Here is a 23531-nt window from a genome sequence, read left to right on the forward strand (position 1 = left end):
CTGGTGGAGCATTGACCCACACACCAAGAGGCATCTGGTTCCATTCCTGGTCAGGGCACATGCCCAGGTTGTGGGCCCGATCCCCAGTGGAGGGCATGCAGGAGGCAGCCAGTCAGTGGTCTCTCATCAATGTTTCTTTCTCGCTCTCTCTTCCTCTCTCTCTAAAATCAATAATAAAAAAGAAAATATTAAAAATAAGAAAATATTAAAAATAAAAAACAATTTTTATTTTTTAAAAATAAAAAAATAAGAAACAGTGGTTTCTCTAGAACCACTCTGGTATCAGTATCTGCATTAATCAGGGTTCTCCAGAGAAACATAATGAATAGGAAGACTATATATATGCATATGTATAAAATGATTAATTATAAGTAGTTGGCTCACATGATGATTACAGAGATGGACTAGGTTCAAGGTTTGCAGTAGGCAAGCTGGGGATCCAAGAGAGATGATGGTGGGGTCCCAGCCTGAGTCGAAAGGCCTGTGAACCAGGAGAGCTGACGGTAATTCTAGTCTGAAAGCCAGCAGGCTCAGGACCCAGGGAAAACTGATGTTTTAATTCAGGAGGCAGGAAAACTGCAGTCCCAGATTAAAAACAGGCAGGCAGGTGTAATTCCCTGTTATTCAGGGGACGGTTAGCTTTTTCTATTTCAGCCATAGCTGACTGGATAAGGCTCATCCTTATCCAGGGAAGCAGTTTGCTTTATTTAGTCTATTGATTTAAATATTCAACTCACCAAAAAACACTCAGAATAATGTTTGATTACATAACTGGCACCCTGTATCACACACATGTGGACACATAAAAGTAATTATCACAGTCAGTTATTATAAATCAATTAAGTTCAGAATAAAAATATGAATTGGAAAACACCTAGAAAAAGATGGTGGACTGTAATATTCATTTATCTTCTTTGTCTGCCAAATCCTTTAAGAATATAAAGGAATAAATAGGAAGTAAATTCCAAAGTAGGAAATATATGAAATTTCATCAGTAAACAAAGGTTTCCACAAATTTTGATCACCTGAAAAGACGGAAAGTTTGACAGAGTAGTAGAACCTACAACTTGCAGTGCAAACGGATAGGATGTGAACAAGAAGACTGTGTCTTAGCCTTGCAGAAACCTAAACAAATTGGTGATTTGGAAATAATGGTTATAGCTGAGAGTGGGGTGAAGCATGAGAATGCAATGGAATCACTTTTGGTCTATTAAAGGAGAAGCTAGTCCTTTCTCTTATCTGTTTCTTTTATCCTGTCAACAAAGGATCAGCTACTCTTTGCCTAGTCCTCTTGGGAGTGGGAAGGACTCCTTGAGTGTAGGAGGCTTCAGCTGAGATGAGAAGATAAAATTTTTTATATATTTGCTCATCTTATGAAATGCCTGTAACCCTATCCTAACCCTAGTACACTGTTCCCTTCATGCATACTTAACCGAACTGTAGATTTATGTTGATGGCAGCGGGAACGGCACCGGGTGTTAGACTGGTGGGGTCAGAGTGGACCTGGGTTCAGCAACCTCAGTACTTGATTTCTGGCTAGGAAAGAAGGCAGAGCCAAGACTCAAACTGTAAGAGAACATTTATTTAGAGAATTACAGAGGTGGAAGAAGTGACTTGTAGAAGAAATGGGTTTAGGAAACAAGTTGTAGAGGCAAAGGAAGGGTTCTTGGAGCTTAGATAAGTGAGAAAGGTAAAGGTGACATTTAGGGGTTGGAGGGTTGGAGGGGGAGGGGGAGGGGGAGGGAGAGGGAAAGTCTCAGGCATGCTCCTGGGAGGGAGAGGGTGCAGAGTCCTCCTTCCTAAGGGTTTTAAGGGTGGAGATTTTAGGGAAGGTCCTAGGGAAAGATCTTTATAGAATATTTATCAGCTTTCCAGGTGTGTTCTTTCAGAGCCAGGGATCTCCACTGATTGATGGGCTACACCAGGAAAGCAGATCATTATTCAGTGCAGCTGGTCTTCAGGCAGCCTTGGTGTCACTTGTCTGGTTTTGCTGCTTTTCTGGTCCTGGAGCTGAAATACAACTGAAGCCTAGATGTGTCTCCAGGGGGAAAGGTCAGGGTGGGGGGAACAAACCACATGGCCAGCGATATGCTAGGGGAAGAAAGATCACCCTGGATAAGGTCTCACCCTACAGTTGTCCTTTGTTAGGCACTTGGGGCTTTCCACCCTGATGACTTCCCTTTTTTTTTTTTTTTTTTTTTTAATTGTTTTCTTTATTGATTTATAGAGAGGAAGTGGGGAGAGGAAGAGACAGAAACATCGGTGAGAGAGAACACTGATTGGCTGCCTCCCTCATGCCCTGCACTGGGGATCAGGCCCACATCCTGGGCATGTGCCCTGACTGGGAATCGAACCGGCGACCTCTTGATGCATGGGTCAACGCTCAACCCCTGAGCCACACCGGCTGTACCTGGTGACCTTTCTGTACATAGCCCATCGTCCTTGCTCTGCTCATGCCTGTCTAACTTCCTCCCACAGAGGGATTGTTACAATGGGAAAGTTAAACAATCCTCTGAAGAAACTGAATAAAAATTCTAAGACAGAAATATGAGAGAAAAGATAAAAGCCTGTGAGGATCAAATAAAGATTTTTAAATTCAACTGATTAAAATTTCTAATTTAGAGAAAGAAGACAAGGGAAGTGGGCAATTATGAAAGTTAAGAGTACTTGTGAAGAAAAATCTCAGTTGCTTCCAGAGATAAAATAAAACAAACAAACAAACAAACAAACAAACAAACATCTCCCCAAATAGGTCACATAATAAAGGAATGAGGTTGATAACCGAATTCTGGAAGACATGGGAGCAATACTTTCATGTTTCTGAAAGATTCTCAACATAGAATTAAGTACACAAAGTATCAATCAAGTGTGAGGGAACAATGAAAACATTTCAGAGATTTAAAGGATCAGAAAATTTATCTTTTATTTATCCTTTCTTAGGAATCCATCTAAGGTAATGTTCCAGCAAATGAGGAAGTAAACAACAACAACAGAAAAATAATTGTAATCTAAGATGTAGAAGTATGAAAGAGAAAATCCAAGATAACAGCTGTGTTTCAGGCCAGGAGAATAATGAATTTAGATTGGGGCAAGGGGACCCTGTAGGGAGGGAACTTGGAAGGGGAAATGGCACAAAAAACCAGTTGTGTAAGAAGAAAGGCAAGTGTTACCTGCAGTATGAGAAAGAAAATGTAATCTTAGCATTTGGCTTTGAAATCAACAGTGTTTTGTCTTAATTATTGGGAAGGAATACTTATTCCCCATTTTATTGTTTACTTGTAGAGGAATGTCCATTAAAAGAAGACTTCTGGGTATTTGAACATCAGTAACATGGCTGAATAAGAGGTCCCTCATTTGTGTCTGCCCCACTAATAACAATTTGGCATCCATCCAGGGACAGAAGTGCCTTTGTGAGAGCTGTGAGATCCAACCATGCATCAGGAGAGCTGGGAGGAGTCTTGCCCAGCTTGTGTCAGGTCATAGGCATACAGAGACCTCAGTCCTGGATGTGGACTCAGCAGTGACTTTGCCTCACTTTAGCCCTTCCAGGCCACAGTCTGGAAGCCCCTAGAAAACAACTTTTTAGTCACTCACAGATAAGAGAGCCTTTGCAGAAGTCTAGGTTTCTAGTGAAGAAGTTTCAGCACAATGTTGGAACAAAAAATTATTTAGTTGGACACATTGGAAAGGGTAAGAGAAACAGTTTGACTCTACCTATATCACTCTTTACCCAAGGTGGCACAGCTTAGGGCTAGGAGAGATCTTTTCAGCTCATGATTTCTCCCATGGGGGAAAATGAGAGCCTGTGAGTGAGCACTTGCCTTCCTCAGCTGTGCAAGGTCCATTCTTTGTCACCTCATCCAGAATACTGACTTGTGAACTATATGAGTGAGGGGCCAGAGGAGGGTGGGAGAGGGCATAGGATCCTTGGAAGACATTAAAAAATGAAGATCCTACTAACTGTTTAGCAGATTCCACAAGAAGCCTACCCACAAGTGGTGGGGGATGCCTTGCCTGGGGATCCCTCCAAGTGTCCCATAGGCACCCTGTATGCCATCTTGACAGTGGTGGCAAGAGTGAGCTTTTGCAGACAGCTAGTGAGCAAATAAAAAAAAGGTTGTCATCACTTGGCTTGATGTGGTGCAAGATCAAGAAAAGACAAGATGCTTAAAACTCTGCTACAAGAGGGAGCAAGAAGTGTGGAGCAGGCATAGTTATAGAATACCTCAGAATACCTCAGAATCTTTAGCTGGGTTGAAGGAAGGTATTTCTCTCATGAAGGCTCTGTTAGTAAAGACCGGAGGAGTTGACTGCTACTTCAAATGTGAAGACAGCCATTCAAAACTTTAGAAGGATGAAAACTCAAGGAAACATGGCACCACCAAAGGATCACAGTAATTTTCAGTAACTGGTCCCAGAGACATGATGATATGTGATTTACCAATGAAGTGCTCAAATAGCTATTTTAAAGAAAGTTCAGTGAGCTACAAGAAAACATAAAAGAACAATTTAGCAAGATCAGGAAAACAATACATGAACAAAATGAGAAGTTTAACAAAGAGATAGAAATCATAAAAAAGAATCAAACAAATTCTGAAGCCGAAGAAAACAATGAATGAAATGAAAAATAAAATAGCATCAAAATCAGAATGTATGAAGCAGAAGAAATAATTTGTGAATTGGAAGACAAGAACTTTGCATTTATCAATTCAGAGGAAAAGAGAAAAGAAGAATGAAACAGATTAAGAAAGCCAGTGTGACCTATGGTATAACATCAAAAGAAACAATTTGTGAATTATTGAATTTCCAGAAGAAGAGGGAGAATTGGGCAGAAGGCTTATCGACAGAAAAAATAGCTGAGAGTTGCTCTGCTCCTCTGTGGCAGCTGTCCTTCCAGCCCTTTATTTATTAATATTCAGGACTTGAATTCACTGCCTTGTCCTCTGAGGAAGGGAAGCTCTTTTTGGAGGGCTCAACTTCAACCCCAGTGAACAGGGTCTGGAAGATCACTTCAGCAACTTTGGGCCTATTTCTAATGTGGTTGTTGTTAAGGACCAGAAGACTCAGAAGTCTTGGGATTTTGGTTTTATTACCTTCATCAATCCAGAACATGCCCCACATGCCACGAGAGCCATGAATGGAGAGCCTTCTGGACAGTCTCTAGATCTGTGTGGAACATGTGGGCAAGTTGGCACGTGGAACCAGAGGGGGTGTCTTGGGGCCCATGAGCATGTTCACAGCTCTAGAGGTGGTGGGGACCAGAGCTATGGGTGTGGCAGGTATGTCAGTCGACCTGGAGGATATGGGTATGGATATGGAAGGTCCAGAGACTAAGGTGGCAGCTAGGGTGGTTATGACAGCTACTCAGAAGGCAATTACAGAGACTGTTATGACAACTGAGATGAAGCATGCACACCTAATATAGATACACAAGGAGTAAAACTTCTGGTCCAGGATTGTCCTTCCAAATGACTGTTTATAAAAATTTTTGGAGCTGCACTGAAACATCTGTTTTAGTGCATTGGCTTCTGTTTTTGAATTGATTTCTCAAGGTAGCTTGTTGAAGAATTTTGGAAAGTTCCATGTGTTTTTTATTTTTTTTCTCTCATTTAAAGACAAATTCTGGAACATTTATAGAGTCTGTTATTTTTTCTTTTACCAGTTTTTTAGATTGGATTCTCAGGATTCGTTCTGACAAAGAATGTTTGGCCAGACTGATTTCCCCCCCCCCAGAAATAATGTGTATCTAGGGACATTTTAAAAACTTGTACACAATGTTTGACATGGTTAGGAAGCAATTTTCAAATGTAACTATAAGAAATTGATAACATGATTACTTAGAGGTTTTTTTGTTTTGTTTTTGTTTTTTCCCTGAAGATCACCACCCTGATTATATAGAAGTTTCTTAAAAATATTTGTGAATGTAGTTTTTTTTTTTAATACTGGAAGAAAAATATTTTGTTGTGCTTCATGTAGCATTTAGAATGTTCTTCGTCGAGCTGATTAAAAAGGTTTGACTCAGTGTTTAGAGCGTCAGCCCATAGACCAAAGAGTCCCAGCTTTGATTCCAGCCAAGGGCATGTACCTTGCTTGTGATTTGTCCCTGGCCCTGGTTAGGGTCGTGCAGGTGGCAACCAGTTGATGGGTCTCTCTCACATTGATGTTTCTCTCTGACTCTGTCTCTTTCCCCCTCCCTCCTACTCTGTATGAGGATAAATGTAAAAATATCCTTGGTGAGAATTAAAAAAATAAAAAAGGTGAAACCTGAACAAAAAAGAAATCATAGCTGAGAACTTCCCAAAGCTGAGGAGAGAATTAGATATTCACATTCATGAAGCAAATCGGTCACCAAACTAGCTCAACTTAAAGAAAATACCTCCAAGACACATTTACTTTTAGAGCAACCAAAAAGTAAAGAAAGAATTTTAAAAGCAGCAAGAGAACAGAAGCTTGCAACTGAAAAAGGGACCCACATAAGGCTATCAATGGATTTCTTAGCAAGAAATCTTTAGACCAGGATGGAAAGACATGATACATTCAAAGTATTGAAAAAAATAAAAGGTACCTACCAAGAATACTCTATCTGGCAAAGTTGTTCTTCAGAAATGAAAGAGAAATAAAGATATTCCCAGGAAAACAAAAGCTGAGAGTGTTCATCACCATTACAGCTGCCTTATCATAAATGCTGAAAAGAATTCTTTGAGTGGAAATGAAAGGATGCTAATTACTAACATAAAAACATGAGAATATACAACACATTGGTAAAGGTAAATATAAAGTCCAATTCAGAATACTGTCATACTGTCATATGGTGGTGTTAACCACTTAACTTGAGTATAAAGGTTCAAGTTCAAGAGTATTAAAAATATTGAGAGTTAAAATAATTCATTAGTGAATACACAACATAAAGAGTGGTTAACTGTGACAAAAAACATGAAGGGGAGTAGTAAAAGGGTAGAACTTTTGTGTATGTTCAAGCATATAACATAGACTGTTATATCTATAAGATATTTTATGTAATCCTCATGGTAACCATAAAGCAAACACCTACAGTAGGTTCACAATAGATAAAGGTAAGAAAATCAAAGAATACCACTGTAGAAAATTCCCCAGTTCACAAAGGAGAGCATCAAGAGAGAAAGAAAGGAACAAAGAATTGCAAAACTGTCAGTAAACATAAGATAGCATTAATAAGTCCTTTCACATCATTAATTACTCTGAATATATACTCCAATCACACAGGGCTTAAACTGGCTGGCTGGATTAAAAAGCAAGACCAAATTAAATGCTACTTATAAGGGACTCACTTCATCTTTAAAGACACACATGGGCTCAAAGTGAAGGGATGGAAAAAAAATACTCCATGCAAATAGAAACCAAAAGGAAGTAGGGGTAGCTTTGCTTATATCAGACATAATAGTCTTTGAGCCAAAAAGTCAGTAAGGAAACATGGTACTTGAATTATACTTTCTTTAGACCAAATAGACCTAGCAGGTATATGGAACATTCCATCCAGCAGCATTGAATGCATGCATATTCTTCTCAAGTGCGCATGGAACCTCCTCCAGGATATATCATACGATAGTTCAAAAAATAGGTCTTAGCAAATTTACGATTGAAGTCATACTAAGTATCTTGTCTGACTACAGTGGTATGAAACTAGAAATCAGCAACAAGAGGAAAGCCCAAAAGTTCACAAATATGTGGAAATTAAGCAGCACACTACTGAACAAACACTAGGACATCAAAGGTATTTTTAAACAAACAAAATTGAAACACAAAAATGCCTACATTAAGAAAAAATGAAAAATCTCAAATAGCCTAACTTTATACATCAAGGAAATAGATAACGATTCCCAAATTTTTCCACAGCAAAATCAAAGAGGAGAGAACATTCTCAAATTTGTTTTATAAGGCCAGCATTACCCCATTACCAAAGCCAGATAATGACACTCAAGGAAAGAAAATTACAGTTCATGCCCTGGTCAGTTTGGCTCAGCAGTTAGAGCATTGGCCTGTGGACAAGAGAGACCTAGGTTCGGTTCCTGCTAGGGGCATGTACCTAGGTTGCAGTTTTCCCCAGCCCTGGTTGGTATCATGTGGGTGGTGACCTTTCGATGTGTCTCTTCTCACATCGATGTTTCTCTCTCTCTTTCTCCCTCTCTCCCTCCTGCTCTATCTCAAGTTAAATGCAAAAATGTCCTCGGGTGAGGATAAAAAAAAAAATTACAGTTCATTATCCTTGATAAATATAGATGCATAAATTCTCAACAAAATATTAGCAAATTGAGTTGACCAGCACATTGAAAAGATAATACATCAGGATCAAGTCATATTTATCTCTGGAATGTAAGCATGGTTCAATATAAGCAAATCTGTAAATGTAATACATCATATTAATGAAATGAAAGATAAAAATCATCTCTCAATTGCTGCAGAAAAGGCATTTGAGAGAATATAACATCAGTTCATGTTAAAAACCTCTCATCATCTTGGGTAGAGAAGGAATGTACCTCTACACAATACAAACCATATCTGACCAGCCCACAGCTTACATCATACTCAGTGGTGCAAGGTTGAATACCTTTCCTGTAAGATCAGAAATGAGACAAGGGTGCGCAGTCTCACCACTCCTATTTAGCATAGTACTGGAAGTTGTCTCCAGAGCATTCAGATTAGAAAAAATAACTTAAAGTCTTCCAAATTATAATAAAAAAGTGACATTGTCTTTGTTTGCAAATGATATGATCTTTGTTTTGAAAATTTTATAGACTTCACCAAAAAAATTTACCAAAAATCAATGAATTTGGTAAAGCTGCAGGATATAAGATCACTATATAGAAATCAGTTGCATGTGTATACATTACAATGAACTATCTGAATAATAAATAAAGAAAACCATGCCATTCACAATAGCATCAAAAAAATGAAATACTTATGAATAAATTTAATGAAGGAGGTGAAAGATTGTGCACTGAACACTCCAAAACTTTAGTGAAAGAAATTTAAGAGGACACAAATACAGACATACTTCATTTTAGTGTGCTTCATTTTATTGCCTTTGTAGATACTGCCTTTTTTTTTTTTTTTTTTTTTTAACAAATTGAAGGTTTGTGGCAACCTACCCTGTGTTGAACAAATCTGGCACCATTTCTCCAATAGGCTTAGATGATGCTTAGCATTTTTTCACAATAAAGTATTTTTAAATTAAGGTTTTTGTATTTGTTAGACATAATGCTATTGCACACTTAATAGACTATAGTATAGTGTAAATAACTTATATGTTGGAAACCAAAAATTTATGTGACTTATTTTATTGTGATAGTCACTTTATTGTAGTGGTTTGTAACTGAACCTGCATACAGTATCTTTGAGGTATGCCTGTAAATGGAAAGATTTTCCATGTTCATGCATTAGAATTATTAATAATGTTAAAATTTTCATACTACCCAAAGCCATTTGTAAATACAATGCAATAAAAATTCCATTTGCATTTTTAACAGAAATTAGAACAAATAATCCTAAAATTTGTATGGGACCACAAGGACTGAAGCCAAAGCAGTCCTGAAAGAGAAGACCAAAGCTATAGGCATCACAATGTCTGATTTTAAACTATATTACAAAGCTAAAGTGATCAAACAGTATGGTATTGACATAAAAATAGATACCCAGTGACCCGTCCCTCAGGTCGATCAACGAGGACTCTAGAGGGGGAGTGAGGATGAGGAGGGACAAGAGACACAAGAAATGGAGAGAAGACAGGGCTCTCAAGTCTTATTTATTCTGGGGAAATTCACACAATATATAGGGCAGGAAAAACAAGATCATTTGTTGTCAAGCGATAGTTATTGAGTAACCACCCCGAAGCACTGGGTAGAACAAAAGACTGAGTAAATGGTTCAAAATGCAGAGATAAAGCAGAGATATCCTGCCTTGGGGCAGCAGATGGCAGAGCAGATTTTACTTAAAGAAATGCAGAGATAAAGCAGAGATATCCTGCCTTGGGGCAGGAGATGGCAGAGCAGATTTTAACAAAATGGATGTCATGCAAAATGTCTCCCACAACCCAGACCAATAAGGACAGAATAGAGAGCCAGCAACAAACCCCTACAAATATGGTCAACTAATATTGAACAAAAGATCCAAGAATACTCAATGGTGAAAGGATTATCTCTTTAATAAGTACTATTGGGAAAACTGGATATTCACAGCTAGTAAATATTTTAATGATATTGGACCCCTGTTGTTCACCACTTACAAAAATAAACTCAAATGAATTAATGACTAAACATAATACCTGGAACTGTGTATTTTCTAGAAGAAAGCACTGGGAGAAAGCTCCTTGACTTTGGGCATGGCAGTGATTTTTCTATATGACATCAGAAGCACAGCCATCAAAAGCAAAAATAATTAAGTGGGACTATATCAAATGAGAAAGCCTCTGCACAATAAAAGAAGTAAAGAACAAAATGAAAAGGCAACTTATTGAATGGAATAAAATATTTGCTAATCATATATTTGATAAGGGGTTAATATTCAAAATATATAAGGCACTTATATGACTAAATAGCCAGTAACCAATAATCTGATTAAAAATGAGCAAAGGATCTGAATGATATTTCTCCAAAGAAGTAACAAATGGCCAACAAGTAACATGAAAAAATGCTGATATCACTAATCATCAGGAAAGTGCAAATCAAAACCACAGTGAGATAATTACCTCATCTCTATTGTATAAACTATCATTAAAAAGACAAGCAATGAGTGTTCATGAGGATGTAGAAGAAACCCTTGTGCATTGTTGGTGGGAATGTAAATTGGTAGAGCCACTGTGGAAAATAGTATGGAATTTCTTCAAAAAATTAAAAATAGATCTACCATCTGATCCAGCAATTTCACTTCTGGGTACATATCCAAAAGAAAACAGGATCTTGAGTAGTTATCCACACTCTTATGTGCCTTGCAACATTATTTACAGCAGCCAAGATATTAAAATATTATATATAGTGGAATATTTATTCATGAGAAAAAAGGAATCTTGCCATTTGAGACAACATTGATGGGCCTTGAGGGCGTTATGCTAAGTGAAACAAGTCAGACCGAGAAAGACAAATAGTGCATGATCTTACCTATATGTGGAATTAAAAAAGCCAAACTCAAAAAGCAGAGAGTAGAAAGGTGGTTCCCAGGGGCTGAGGAGTAGGGTGGTGGAATTAGGGAGATGTTGGTCAAAGGGTACAAACTTCCAGATATAAGATGATTAAGTCTGGGGATTTAAAATTCAGCATGGTGATTATAGTTAATACTATATATTTGAAAGTACTAACAGTAGATCTGAAATGTACTTACTACAAAAAAGAAATGGACCCTGGCCGGTTTGGCTCAGCGGTTGGAGCGTCGGCCTGCGGTACAGAGAGACCCGGGTTCGGTTCCTGCTAAGGGCGCATACCTCAGTTGCAGTTTGTCCCCGGCCCTGGTTGGTCATGCGGGTGGCAGCCACTCGATGTGTCCCTTTCACGTTGATGTTTCTCTCTCTCTTTATTCCCCTCTCTTTCTTCCTCTCTCTTCCTCCCGCTCTATCTGAACAAAAAATGAAAAAATGTCCTCGGGTGAGGATAAAAAAAATAAATAAAAAAAGAAATGGTAATTATGTGGAGTGATAGAGGTGTTAACTAAGCCTACTGCGGTAATCATTTCATGAAATCTAAGTTTATCAAATCAACATGTTGTATAGCTTAAAATTCCACAATGTTATAAGTCAATTATGTCTGGAGGAAAATAGCACTCTCAGCATCAGTGTGTTTCTCCTTCACTTCACTCTGAGGGATGCAAAGTGACTTATGCAGTTAATGAGTTTGGGAGAAGACAGTGGGCATGGGTGGCTCAGTCCCTTCTGTCTTCTCTTTTCAGATCTACCTGCCTGCAGAGAGGGTGCATTCTGGTCTGCTCTCTCAGCCATGCAGTATATTTAGCAGGGCAGTCTCTGCTTCTGTGGGGGGAGGCCTGTGGTTGTCCAGAGCAGCCTGTGACTAGGCAGGTAAGTTTGATTTTGGGGTGCAGAATTAGGAAGCCCAGTTCATTGTTTACTTAAGTCAGGTTAACTGCTTTATTGATAATAAAAACAATACTTTGATCTCCAATTATCAGCTTCCCCTGTCTTTCTTCACCTAGTTATGAACTTGCTCAGGTAATAGTAGCATGTAATGTACCGAGTGGATAATATCCCAATGTTATGGCATAGATATTAAGTAGTATTTAGATTGAGAAGGTGAAGGAGGGGCATTTGGGTTTGTGTTAGAAAGTGGAATTTGTATCTGTCAAAAAGACATTAATTGATGATGTCTAAAATAGATAAATCAAGAAATAGGATACTAATTTAAAATAGGGAGGGGATTACCTACCACAAGGAAGTGTGGTTGTCTCTAGACTGCTAGAATGGCAGGCTGGATAGAAATGGGTCATAGAGTTACTTCATCATATGCACTTTTATCACTAATTTGATTTTTAACCATGTACATGATTATGCTGGTTTTTTATTTATTTATTTATTTATTTATTTATTTATTTATTTATTTATTTATTTTTATCCTCACCCGAGGACATTTTTTCATTTTTTGTTCAGGTAGAGTGGGAGGGAGAGAGAGGAACAGAGAGAGAGAGAGAGAGAGAGAAACATCGATGTGAAAGGGACACATCGAGTGGCTGCCACCCTCACAACCGACCAGGGCCGGGGACAAACTGCAACCGAGGTACGCGCCCTTAGTGGGAACCGAACCCGGGTCTCTCAGGACCGCAGGCCGACGCTCTAACCGCTGAGCCAAACCGGCCAGGGCGATTATGCTGTTTTAAAAAATTACATAATAAAAACGAAGGACAACCGGTTCTTTAGAAGTGATTTTGGAAGAGTTCTGTCAGCTCGACTGAGAATAGTACAGCATTGACATTCAGAGACTTTTGTTGACATTTACGGGCTGTCAACAAAGCTATAGTGAGAAGAATTCCTAAGAGTGGTGATATAGTCTACTGGAATGCTTAATTGCTTCAAAATTTACATTACCAAAGTAGTGAGATTTTTCTCTGAAACTCTTGCTATAACAGAAAAAAAATGCTGATTGGCTGGTTTGAAAATCTTAACTAACAAAATATGCCTTTTCCTTTCTTTTAAAAAAATTAAATTTATTGGGGTGACATTTGTTAATAAAATTATATAGATTTTAAGTGTACTTTTTATGATATATGATCTGTATATTACATTGTGTGTCCACCACCCAAAGTCAGATCATCTTTCATCACCATATATATTTGATCCCTTTTACCCACCCTTCCCTCTGGTGGTTACACCATACTCTTGTCTGTGTCTATGAGTTTTTGTTTGTTTTTCTTATTTATTCATTTGTGGCTTTGAGTTTTTTAATCCCATGTATGAGTGAAATCATATGGTTCTTAACTTTTTCTCTCTGATTTATTTCGCTTAGCATGATATTCTAAAGGTCCATCCATGTTGTCACAAATGGCAGTATTTTACCTTAAGGCTGACTAGTAGTCCATTGTATGTATGTACCACATTTTCTTATGCTTTTTCCTTTTGTGGTGTAGGAGAACATGACTCTTTGCTATGAAAATTGGGCATGCTTCAGGTTTGATGCTGGGTTCAATATCTGCTCATTTCTGGGAATGAAGCATCCATGTTTAATGAGTTGACCCTGTATGTTCATTTTTGATAAATTTGCATTTGAGGATAGTATATTCTAGCTTATAACATACATGTTTGATAATTATATATTCAGATATTTCACATTCTTATTTCATTGTCTAGTTTATTTATTTTTTAGTAGCATTGAACACTTCTACATTTACTCTCACCTACTTTTGTGAGTACTTCTGTGGATAGATTTCTAGTTGATTTTTTAAAATTAAGAGAGAAATACATTTAAAATATGTTAGACACTGCCTGTTTACCTTTCAATAAGGTGGTAACAACTTCATTCAACTAAATGAAGATATCTTATTTTCTCTCACACTCTTGCTAACGTTGTGTGTTATCAATTGGTTTAGTTTTTGACATCCTAATTAGGTGACAGTCAGCCTTATTATTATTGTAGTTTGCATTTCTCTTCTTGGGCGTCTTTTTATATTTTTATTAGCTCTTTGTATTTTTTCTGGTAAGTCCACATTCACATCTTTCTGTTTATGTTGTTGTTGGGTTGTTATTTTATTATTGTTTTTATATAAAACATATTCATATAAAAAGAATGTTGACTGTCAGTTATATCTGTTGTAAAGATTTTTTACAGTTTTTCATTTGTCTCTGCCATAAAGAAATTTTAAACTATCTTTCAGTTTTGTCAATTTTGTCTGGTTTCATGTCATGCTTAGAAAAGCTTTTGTGTCCTAATATAATATAAATATTCTGTTTTCATTTTATATTTTAATAATTTAGTTGGGCTTTGACTTGTATTGGCACAGTTTAATTTGTTAATGTTTCATACTATTTCTATGATCTTATTTAATGCTGTTTTTAAATGTTTGAAAAATATTTCTTTATCTCTCTCTCTTCCTGGATTGCACAAATTGTATGTTTGTGGTGGTGGTGGTGGTGGTGGTGTGTGTGTGTGTGTGTTCAGTTTGACAGTTACTTGTCTTTTCCTTATTTTTTTTAATAGTAAGAAAAACACAGTATATTTTCCCCACCAACATCAAGAATAAAAATAGTATCCATTGATTTCCCCCATGTAAGATGTATCATTGTTAATTTCAAACCCCACAAACTTTTCTTTTTTATTGGAAAAATATTGGCGTTAAACTCCATGTCAATACTAACATGTATAGATATATAATGAGGTCCTTTAACTTTGCATTTTATTATGTTTTTATACTGTGTCCACAATATTTATGTACAAGAAGGATAGGAAGTGCTCAGTATGTGTGCCTGTACTAACACACTGATGGAACCAAACACCAAACATTTTGCATAGCCATAAATAGGATGAGTTGGATCCTATCCTTTCTGGCCTTTTCTATAGGCTGGACCCTGGCACTTTGAGCAGGCTTGCAGTTTGGTACTACTTCAGACCTATACTCTTGATATATTTACTCAACATATTTATTTAGGGGGGAGGCTAAACACTAAGAGTGAAAAAAAGTGGAAAAAGAGAACGCCTCAGCTTCTTTTTTGTTGTCCCAGGTAGTTCATCTTTGGCTCCAAACTTATGTCCTGAATTAAAAAATGAGAAATTCTGTAGTTTTCTTCATTTGAATATTTTACTTAGGATTTTCGCATCTACATTTGTACAGAAGGATAGATGGTAGTTTTATCATTGCTTTAGGCCTTTGTATCATCTTTGCCCTGCTTGATCAATTGGTTATATGTCAATTAATCAACTTTACTTACTTTTCTACATTTACAGATATATGAGAATAACTATTCCTAAAAAGTTTGAAAGCATTCCTAAGCAATGAAATTATTTACGCTCAGATCTTTCTTTTTCGGGCTAATTTTATTAATGTGTTCAATTTTTCTTTACTTATTACTTCAATTTTTTTTTACAGATCTGTAGAAACTTCCAATGTGTAAATTCTTCTGTTCTGAATTATGACTGTGATCTTCAGAAGAAGTGTCATGGACATGGGGTGAGTCGTATTCTCTTTTGGTTTGTTCGTGGAGGTAATGCTGATTAATGAGGAATCCCAGTAAGAGTTATGTGAGACTTTCCAAGATTTTTAGACATTGGGGAATTTAGATACCTGATAACTTTTTTTATTGTTAATGAGGGTCTATGGATTTGCATGAATTAGTCCTTTTTCTTGGTTTCCATTCTAGAGTTCATGACTTAGAGTAATATTCACAATTAACAAAAATGGTATTTTGATTGTTTTGAAGGTATGTAATAGCAATAAGAACTGTCACTGTGAAAATGGCTGGGCTCCCCCATATTGTGAGACTAAAGGATACGGAGGAAGTGTGGACAGTGGACCTACATACAATGGCAAGTAACATAGAAGAAAATTAGTGTGATCTCCTGGTGGCCTGTATCAGAAATCGGGCATTCTTTACCTCTCCCACACTCCTCACATCAGTTATACCTTAAATCAAGTTGGTTCTGCCTCCTAAATTCTTCACAAATGTTTCTATTTTTTTTTGTCCCTGTTAATTACTTTCAGTTTCTTGCCTGGATTTACATAATGGCCTGTGAAGTAGGCTTTCTCTTTCCCACCTTGCTTCCTAATCCACATTCCACACTACATTCGGAGTTTTAGTGTTTTCCTTCAAGAATTCAGTTTTGATTATGCCAGTGTCCTGATTTAAATTCAATGCTTCTGCAGTCGCTATTAAAATGAAATTCAAAAATCCTTAACATAGCTTAAGTGCCCTGCATTCTTTGCCCCTAGCTTCACTTTTCCATGCTCATTTCACCATGCTTAAGAGATTGTTAACTTCTTTTACTTCCTCTAATAGGCTACTCTCTTTTACCTCTGGGCTTTCATGTCATATTATATTTACGTTGTTGGAATTTGGCTAATTGCTACTCAGATTTCCGTTTATACCTTATTTCCCCTAGGAAGTTTTGCCTGACTGCCTAAATCTGAATTAATATGCCCTTTCTATTCTCCTGTTACTGTAAGCACTATCACATACTATAGTAATTACTTATATACTACTTATTTTTATCCCCCGATAGACCATGAATGAGCTCCTTGACACCAGTATTTTCCTACTGAGAAGAGAGATGCTTTCTTTCCCTTGGGTAACTACTAGGTAGAATGGCCGGCTCGTAGAGTAGGTTTATATTTAGCATTTTAAGAAACTGCCAAACTGTTTTCCATAGTGGCTATACCAATTTACATTCTCTCTAGCTGTATATGAGGGTTCCAGTTTCTCCACATCCTCTCCAACACTTGCTATGGTCAGTCTTTTTAATTTTAGCCATTCTAGTAGGTATGTTGTAGTATTTCATTGTGATTTTAATTTGAAGTTCTCTAATTACTAATGATGTTGAGCATCATCTCATGTGCTTATTTGCCATTGATATGAGACTTTTTTCCTTTTCTTAATATAAGCATTGTAGGGCTATTAGTTTTACTTTAAGAACTGCTGTTTTACACCCCACAAATTTTGATATGTTGTGCTTTCATTTTTATTCAGCTCAAAATAGCTTCTAATATACTTTTTATCTTTCACTCATGAGTCATTGAGAAGTGTGTTCCTTTGTTTTATAGTACTTGTGGGATTTTCCAGGAATTTAATGTCATTGATTTCTCATTTATCCCATTGTATTCAGAGAACATACTTTGTATAATTTGAATTTTTATATTTTTGACACTTGTTTGATGGCCTAGAAGGTGGTTTATCTTAGTAATAAGTTCGTATATACTTGAAAATAATTTGCATTCTGCTATAATTGTGTAGAATGTTTTATAAATAATTAGTTCCTATTAATTGACAGATGTTTAAGTCTTCTGTATCCTTACTGATTTTTGTATACTTGTTCTGTCAGTTATTGAAAGAAGAATGTTGAAATCCTTGGCTATAACTGATAATTTGTCTATTTTTTCCTGGCAGTTCTATTAATTTTTGTTTTATATATTGTGAAGCTCTGTTATTAGGTGCATATACATTTGGGATTGTTCTTTCCATTTGATATGTTGACTCTTTTATTATTAAGAAAGAAAGCCCTCTTTATACCTAGTAATATTCTGTTCTGCAATTAGATGTTAATATAGTTACTCCAGATTTCTTTTGATTAGTCAGCCTGGGAAATCCTTTCTCATACGTCTACTTTTTATCTATTTGTGCCTTTATATTTAAAGCAGGTTTCTTGTAGACAGAACTGTACTTGGGTCTTGCTTTTTTATCTAGTTTGCCAATCTCTGCCTTTTGATTGAGTTGATCTGAATATATTTAATTTGATTATGGTATGTTTGGGTTTAAATCTACCATACTGATATTTTTCTATCACAGTTTCTTTTCATGTGATAGTGGACCACTTTAGTATGCTTCCACTTACCGCCCCCTGCCTTTTGTGCTACTGCTACTTCTACATATGTTATGAACCCTGCAATACACTGTTACTATATTTGCATTAAACAGTTGATTATCTTTTGAAGAGATTTAAGTAACAGAAAAAAAATCTTTATATTTACCCATATAGTTACTATTTCTGTGCTCTTCATTTGTGGGTGTGTGTGTAAAGTCAGATTTCTATTTGCTGTCATTTAATTTCTGTTTGTAGTACTTCTTTTTACATTTCTTATAATTCAGGTCTACCAGTGACAAATACTTTTAGCTCTTGTATATCTGACAAAGTATTAGGGTGAAGTTTTTTCCCCGTTTTACTTCAAAGATGTTCCTACATTGTCTTTCAGCTTACATTGTTTTTCCTGAGATATCTGCCATCATCTTTTTGTCTTCTGTCTTCTGTTTGTAATGTGTGTCTTTACCCTCTGTAAGATTTTTTTTCTTCATCTCTGATTTTTAGTATTTTATTATAATGCGCCTTGGCATTCTTGGTACTTGTTCAACTTTTGTGCTTTTATAGAGTTCTTCAAATCTGGAAAAATTTTGGCCATTTTGTCTTAAAATTTGGTTTGCTTTTTCATAATGTTACGTGTATTTCAAACATAATAAGTAGGTGCTTTATTGAATTATATACACATATGTGTCACATGTAGCACAGTCAAATATGAATTGACCTTTAGTAAAGAAGCTCTTATGGCCTGACCCTTCCAAATCCCAGAATCTTTTTCTTTTTTCTTTCAATTACAGTTTACATTCAGTATCATTCTATATTAGTTTCAGATGTATGGCACAGCGGTTAGAAGATCACGTACTTTACGGAGCGGTCCCCCTGCTTTACGTACCCACCAGGCCAAATGCATGGTTATTATGATATTATGGACTGTGTTCCCTATACTGTAATGTATGTACATCTCTGTGACTACTCTGTAACTACCAATTTTCACTTCTTAATCCCTTCATCTTTTCACCTAACCTCCAATCCCCCCACCCCACAACTGTCGGTTTGTTCTTTGTATCTGTAAGTCTATTTCTATTTTGTTTATTGGTTTATTTTGTTCTTTAGATTCTACATATATGTGAAATCATATGGAATTTGTCTTTGTCTGACTTATTTCACTTAGCATAATGCTCTCTAGGTTCATCCATGTTGTTATAAAAGATAAGATTTCATTTTTTTTAATGACCAAGTAGTATTCCATTATGTGTATGTATCACAGATTTTTTATCCATTCATGTTTTGATGGGCACTTGTGTTGCTTCCATATGCTGCGACCTGTGCAGCTAGTTCAACCAGACCTGAGGAGGGGTGACAGAGAGACATTATACAGAGAAAACTGGGGCCAGGTGGGACACTGCCTTCTGATGGAGAAACAGTGACCCTGAGCTGGCTCAGCATGTTTATTATGTAGCACTAATGAAGGGGGAAAGTTCAAAAGCTTCATTATCTTCAAACATCAGATATTTCCAACTGCCTCTGAGCTCAAGGTTGAGACTGTCGATACATTCTTGCCCGCAGCTTAGAATGATCCTGCATGGGCCTTGCCAGCATGTAGAATCAACAAGAGACCTTGGGCAGAATGCTCTTGCGTGGGCCTTGCAAACACCACAGGGTCTTGTTCCTGGGTGAGCTTTGCGACCACCACAGAATCAACAAGAGACCTTGGCTCAGCTGCCCTCTACATCCATATCTTGGCTATTGTAAATGATGTTGCAGTGTACATAGGGTACATATATTTTGTTGAATTAGTGTTTTGGGTTTCTTTGGATATATTTCCAGAAGTGTAATAACTGGGTCATAAGGCAATTTACATTTTTAATTTTTGAGGAACCTACACACTGTTTTCCATAGTGGTTGCATAATCTGCATTTCCACCAACAGTGCATAAGAGTTCTCTTTTCTCCCATCTTTTCCAACACTTGTTTTTTGATTTATTGATGATAGCTATTTTGACAAGTGTGATATGAGGTACCTTATTGTGGTAGTGATTTGCATTTCTCTGATGATTAGTGATGTTGAGCAACTTTTTTCTTTTTCTGTTTTCCTCTTTCCTCTCCTTCAGGGACTCCAAGTACTTGTATAATTGATAACTGGAAGTTCTTTCACACCTCATTTATTTGCCTTGATTACTTTATTGTTCTCTGTGTTTAATTATGAATAGTTGGTATTGTTACTTCTTAAATTCACTCTTCTTTTGTGGTATCTGATCTGCCATTAATTCCATACAGTATAATTTTCATCATAGACATTATATTTTTAATCTTTATTTCTTTTTTCATATCTTATGTCTCTACATAGCATGTTCAGTCTTTACTCTAGCTTGAACATATGGAATAGTCATAATAACTTCTAATGTCCTTGTCTACTAATTATGTCATCTGTGTCTTCTTAGTTTTGATTGATTTTTCTCCTCATTTTATATGATATTTTCTTGATTCTTTGCATGCCTTGTAATTTTTTATTCGAAGCCAGAAATTGTGACTTTTGCCTTGTTGGATACTAGATATTTTTGGATTTATATTGATGAACTTTGTTCTGGTGTGTTTATGTTACTTGACCACAAATTATAGTTTGATCCTTTGGGTCTTGCTTTTAAGTTCTATTAGGGAGGACCCAGAGTAGCATTTAGCCTAGGGCTAATTTGCCCTATTACTGAGACAAAACTCCTTCTGTTTATTCTACTCAGTGCCATAGTAGTTAATGAAGTTTTCTATCAGAAATGGTAGGAACAAGCACTTTTCCCAGTCCTGTGTGAGTTGTGGGATTTGTTGCACTAATTCTTACAGGTGATTCTTTCTCTGGCTTCAAGTGGTTTCCTTACATGCATTCTAGATCAGTACTCAACTGATATTTGAGAGAAACCCTTTGAAAAGCTTTCAAGTTCTGTCTGTGCAGTTCTCTCCTTTTGGTTCTTTGCCAAGTGAACTCCAGCTGCTTTGGTGACAACTAGCTCCATCTCCTCTACTCAAGGAGAACACTGAGCTTTACTTGGGTTTTCTCACTTCTCATCATGGTCTGTTAACTTTTGCTAGGCAGCAAACTGGGACAGTTGTAAAGCTCACCTAATTTGGTTTCTGTCTCAGGTATCACTTGTCTTCATTGCTTGATATTCAACATCTTGAAAAGCGTTGCTTTATACATTTTGCCTGGTTTTCTGGTTGTTATAGCTGGCAGGATAAATCTGGTCCCTGTTACTCCACCTTGGCTAGAAGTGGAAGTCAGAACTAATGGCTGTGTATCATTCCATGGAATGGATGTGCCATATCTTGACTTAGCTGTTTTGTAATTATTTGGCATTTAGGTTGTTTCCAAGTTTTTTTTGTTTTTGTTTTGTTAATCCTCACCCGAGGATATTTTTTCACTGATTTTTAGATAGAGTGGAACAGAGGGAGGGAGGGAGGGAGGGAGAGAGAGAAAAGCATCAATGTGAGAGAGACACACTGATTGGTTGCCTCCTGCATCCCCTCTGGGCCTGGGGATTGAATCTGCCACCCAGGTATGTACCCTTGACCAGGAATTGAACCCATGACCCTTTGGTCCACAGGTTGATGCTCTAACTGCTGAGCCAAACTGACCGGGCTCTAAGTTTTTTTTAAAATTTAAATTCTGCCATATTTATTTTTAAGTTGAATTTATTGGGGTGACATTGGTTAATAAAATGTTAAGTTTTTGATATACACTGATAACATTGTAGTGTATATCTTTTTTTTTTTTTTTTTATCCTCACCTGAGGACATTTTTTCATTTTTTATTCAGATAGAGTGGGAGGGAGAGAGAGGAAGAGAGAGAGAGGGAAACATCGATGTGAAAGGGACACATCAAGTGGCTGCCACCCGCACGACCAACCAGGGCCGGGGACAAACTGCAACCGAGGTACGTGCCCTTAGCGGGAACCGAACCCAGGTCTCTCTGTACCGCAGGCCGACACTCCAACTGCTGAGCCAAACCGGCCAGGGCTGTAGTGTATATCTTAATACCCATTTTTTTCCAGTTGAAAGATAAATTGCTAGAAATGAGATTACTAGGTTGAAGTGTATAATCCTTTTCTTGGTTCTTGATAAAAATTCCAAATGAATTTATGTAATGCTCCTGATGGTATGAAGGTACCAATTTCAACATAACCTTACCAATGTTGGATGCTTTAATCAAAATTTTGGCTACTCATTGGTAGGTATAAAACAATATATCAAGCTTGCTTTAATTTTTTTTTGTATTTTTAATTGGGTTGAATTCTTTTATGTAGTGTCATACAACTTTTAACAGATATTTCTGGTACTTCAAAAAACTTACAATTATGAGGAAAATTCTTACCACTTCTTTTCACATTTACTATAGTCTTTCCCTCAGGACCATGGAACAGATAAAATTAATGTTAATTAGTGAATTTTTAAGTTATAATAAGACTTAAAATCCAGAAGCCATAAACAATAAGATTGATAAATTCAACTACCTAAGAATAATAAACTTCTGCTTGGAAAAAAAGCATTGTATCATAAGACAAATGACAAAATGGGGAGAATGCTTCCGACTCCTACTCAGACAAAGCTAATATCCCTAATACATAAAGAGCTTTAAGAACTTGAGAAGGAAAAAGTCAGTTGTCCAGTAGTATAGCCAAAGGACTGAGCAGAAAGAAAAATACAGTATTTCCTAAAATACGAAAAGTTGCTCAACTCATAGTGTAATAAAAGAAATGCTAAGTAAAATTATATAAGATACAATTTTTCACTTACCAGGTTGGCTAACATGCACAAGTTTGACCCTGTGAGTCTGTGATGAATTCTTATATATTGCTGGCTGGTGTGGTAAATTGTAACTACCATTTTGGTGGACAATTTGACTGTGCCTTTATTTATTTTTTATCCTCACCTGAGGACATTTTTTTATTTTTTATTTTTTTTATTTTTTGTTCAGGTAGAGTGGGAGGGGGAGAGAGGAAGAGAGAGAGAAACATCGATGTGAAAGGGACACATCGAGTGGCTGCCACCCGCACGACCAACCAGGGCCGGGGACAAACTGCAACCGAGGTACATGCCCTTAGCGGGAACTGAACCCGGGTCTCTCGGGACCGCAGGCCGACGCTCTAACCGCTGAGCCAAACCGGCCAGGGCTTGACTGTGCCTTTAAAAAAAGAGTGCATTTACCCTCTGACACTTAGTTCTACTTTTGGGAAATTTATTATTCATTATTATTATAGGGTTATTCATTATAGTATTTTTATAGCATTTTTAAATAGCAAAAGATTAGAAAAATAGAAGTATCAGTTGGGATCAGGGTCATTAAACTATAGGAAATCCTTGCAATGTAGTTTTGTATAGCTGTACAGATAATGAGGTAGTCCTCTAAATATGGTTTTGGAAGATATATAGATAAGTGAAGAAAGTGATGTGTTGTAAGTAGTGTTTATGATATGCTACCTTTTATGTAAGAAAAGATTGACAACAAAAACATATTTTGTTCTTGTTTATATTTGCATGAAGAAATACTGTAAGATAATAAAAGAAATTAATAAAAGAG

At 36.8% G+C, this 23531-nt stretch overlaps 1 protein-coding gene across 1 annotated transcript in view; it reads left to right on the forward strand.

Moving 5' to 3' along the window:
* The window catches only part of ADAM9 (ADAM metallopeptidase domain 9), a 131277-nt gene that overhangs the window by 99565 nt on the left and 8181 nt on the right, over positions 1–23531 (forward strand). Inside the window, exons 17-18 of the mRNA XM_036250160.1 lie at positions 15550–15630; positions 15881–15986. Of these exons, the coding sequence (XP_036106053.1) occupies positions 15550–15630; positions 15881–15986 (187 nt within the window). The remainder of the gene's footprint in view (positions 1–15549; positions 15631–15880; positions 15987–23531) is intronic.

This window comes from Molossus molossus, unplaced genomic scaffold, assembly GCF_014108415.1.
Source record: "Molossus molossus isolate mMolMol1 unplaced genomic scaffold, mMolMol1.p scaffold_m16_p_9, whole genome shotgun sequence".
NCBI lineage: Eukaryota > Metazoa > Chordata > Mammalia > Chiroptera > Molossidae > Molossus > Molossus molossus.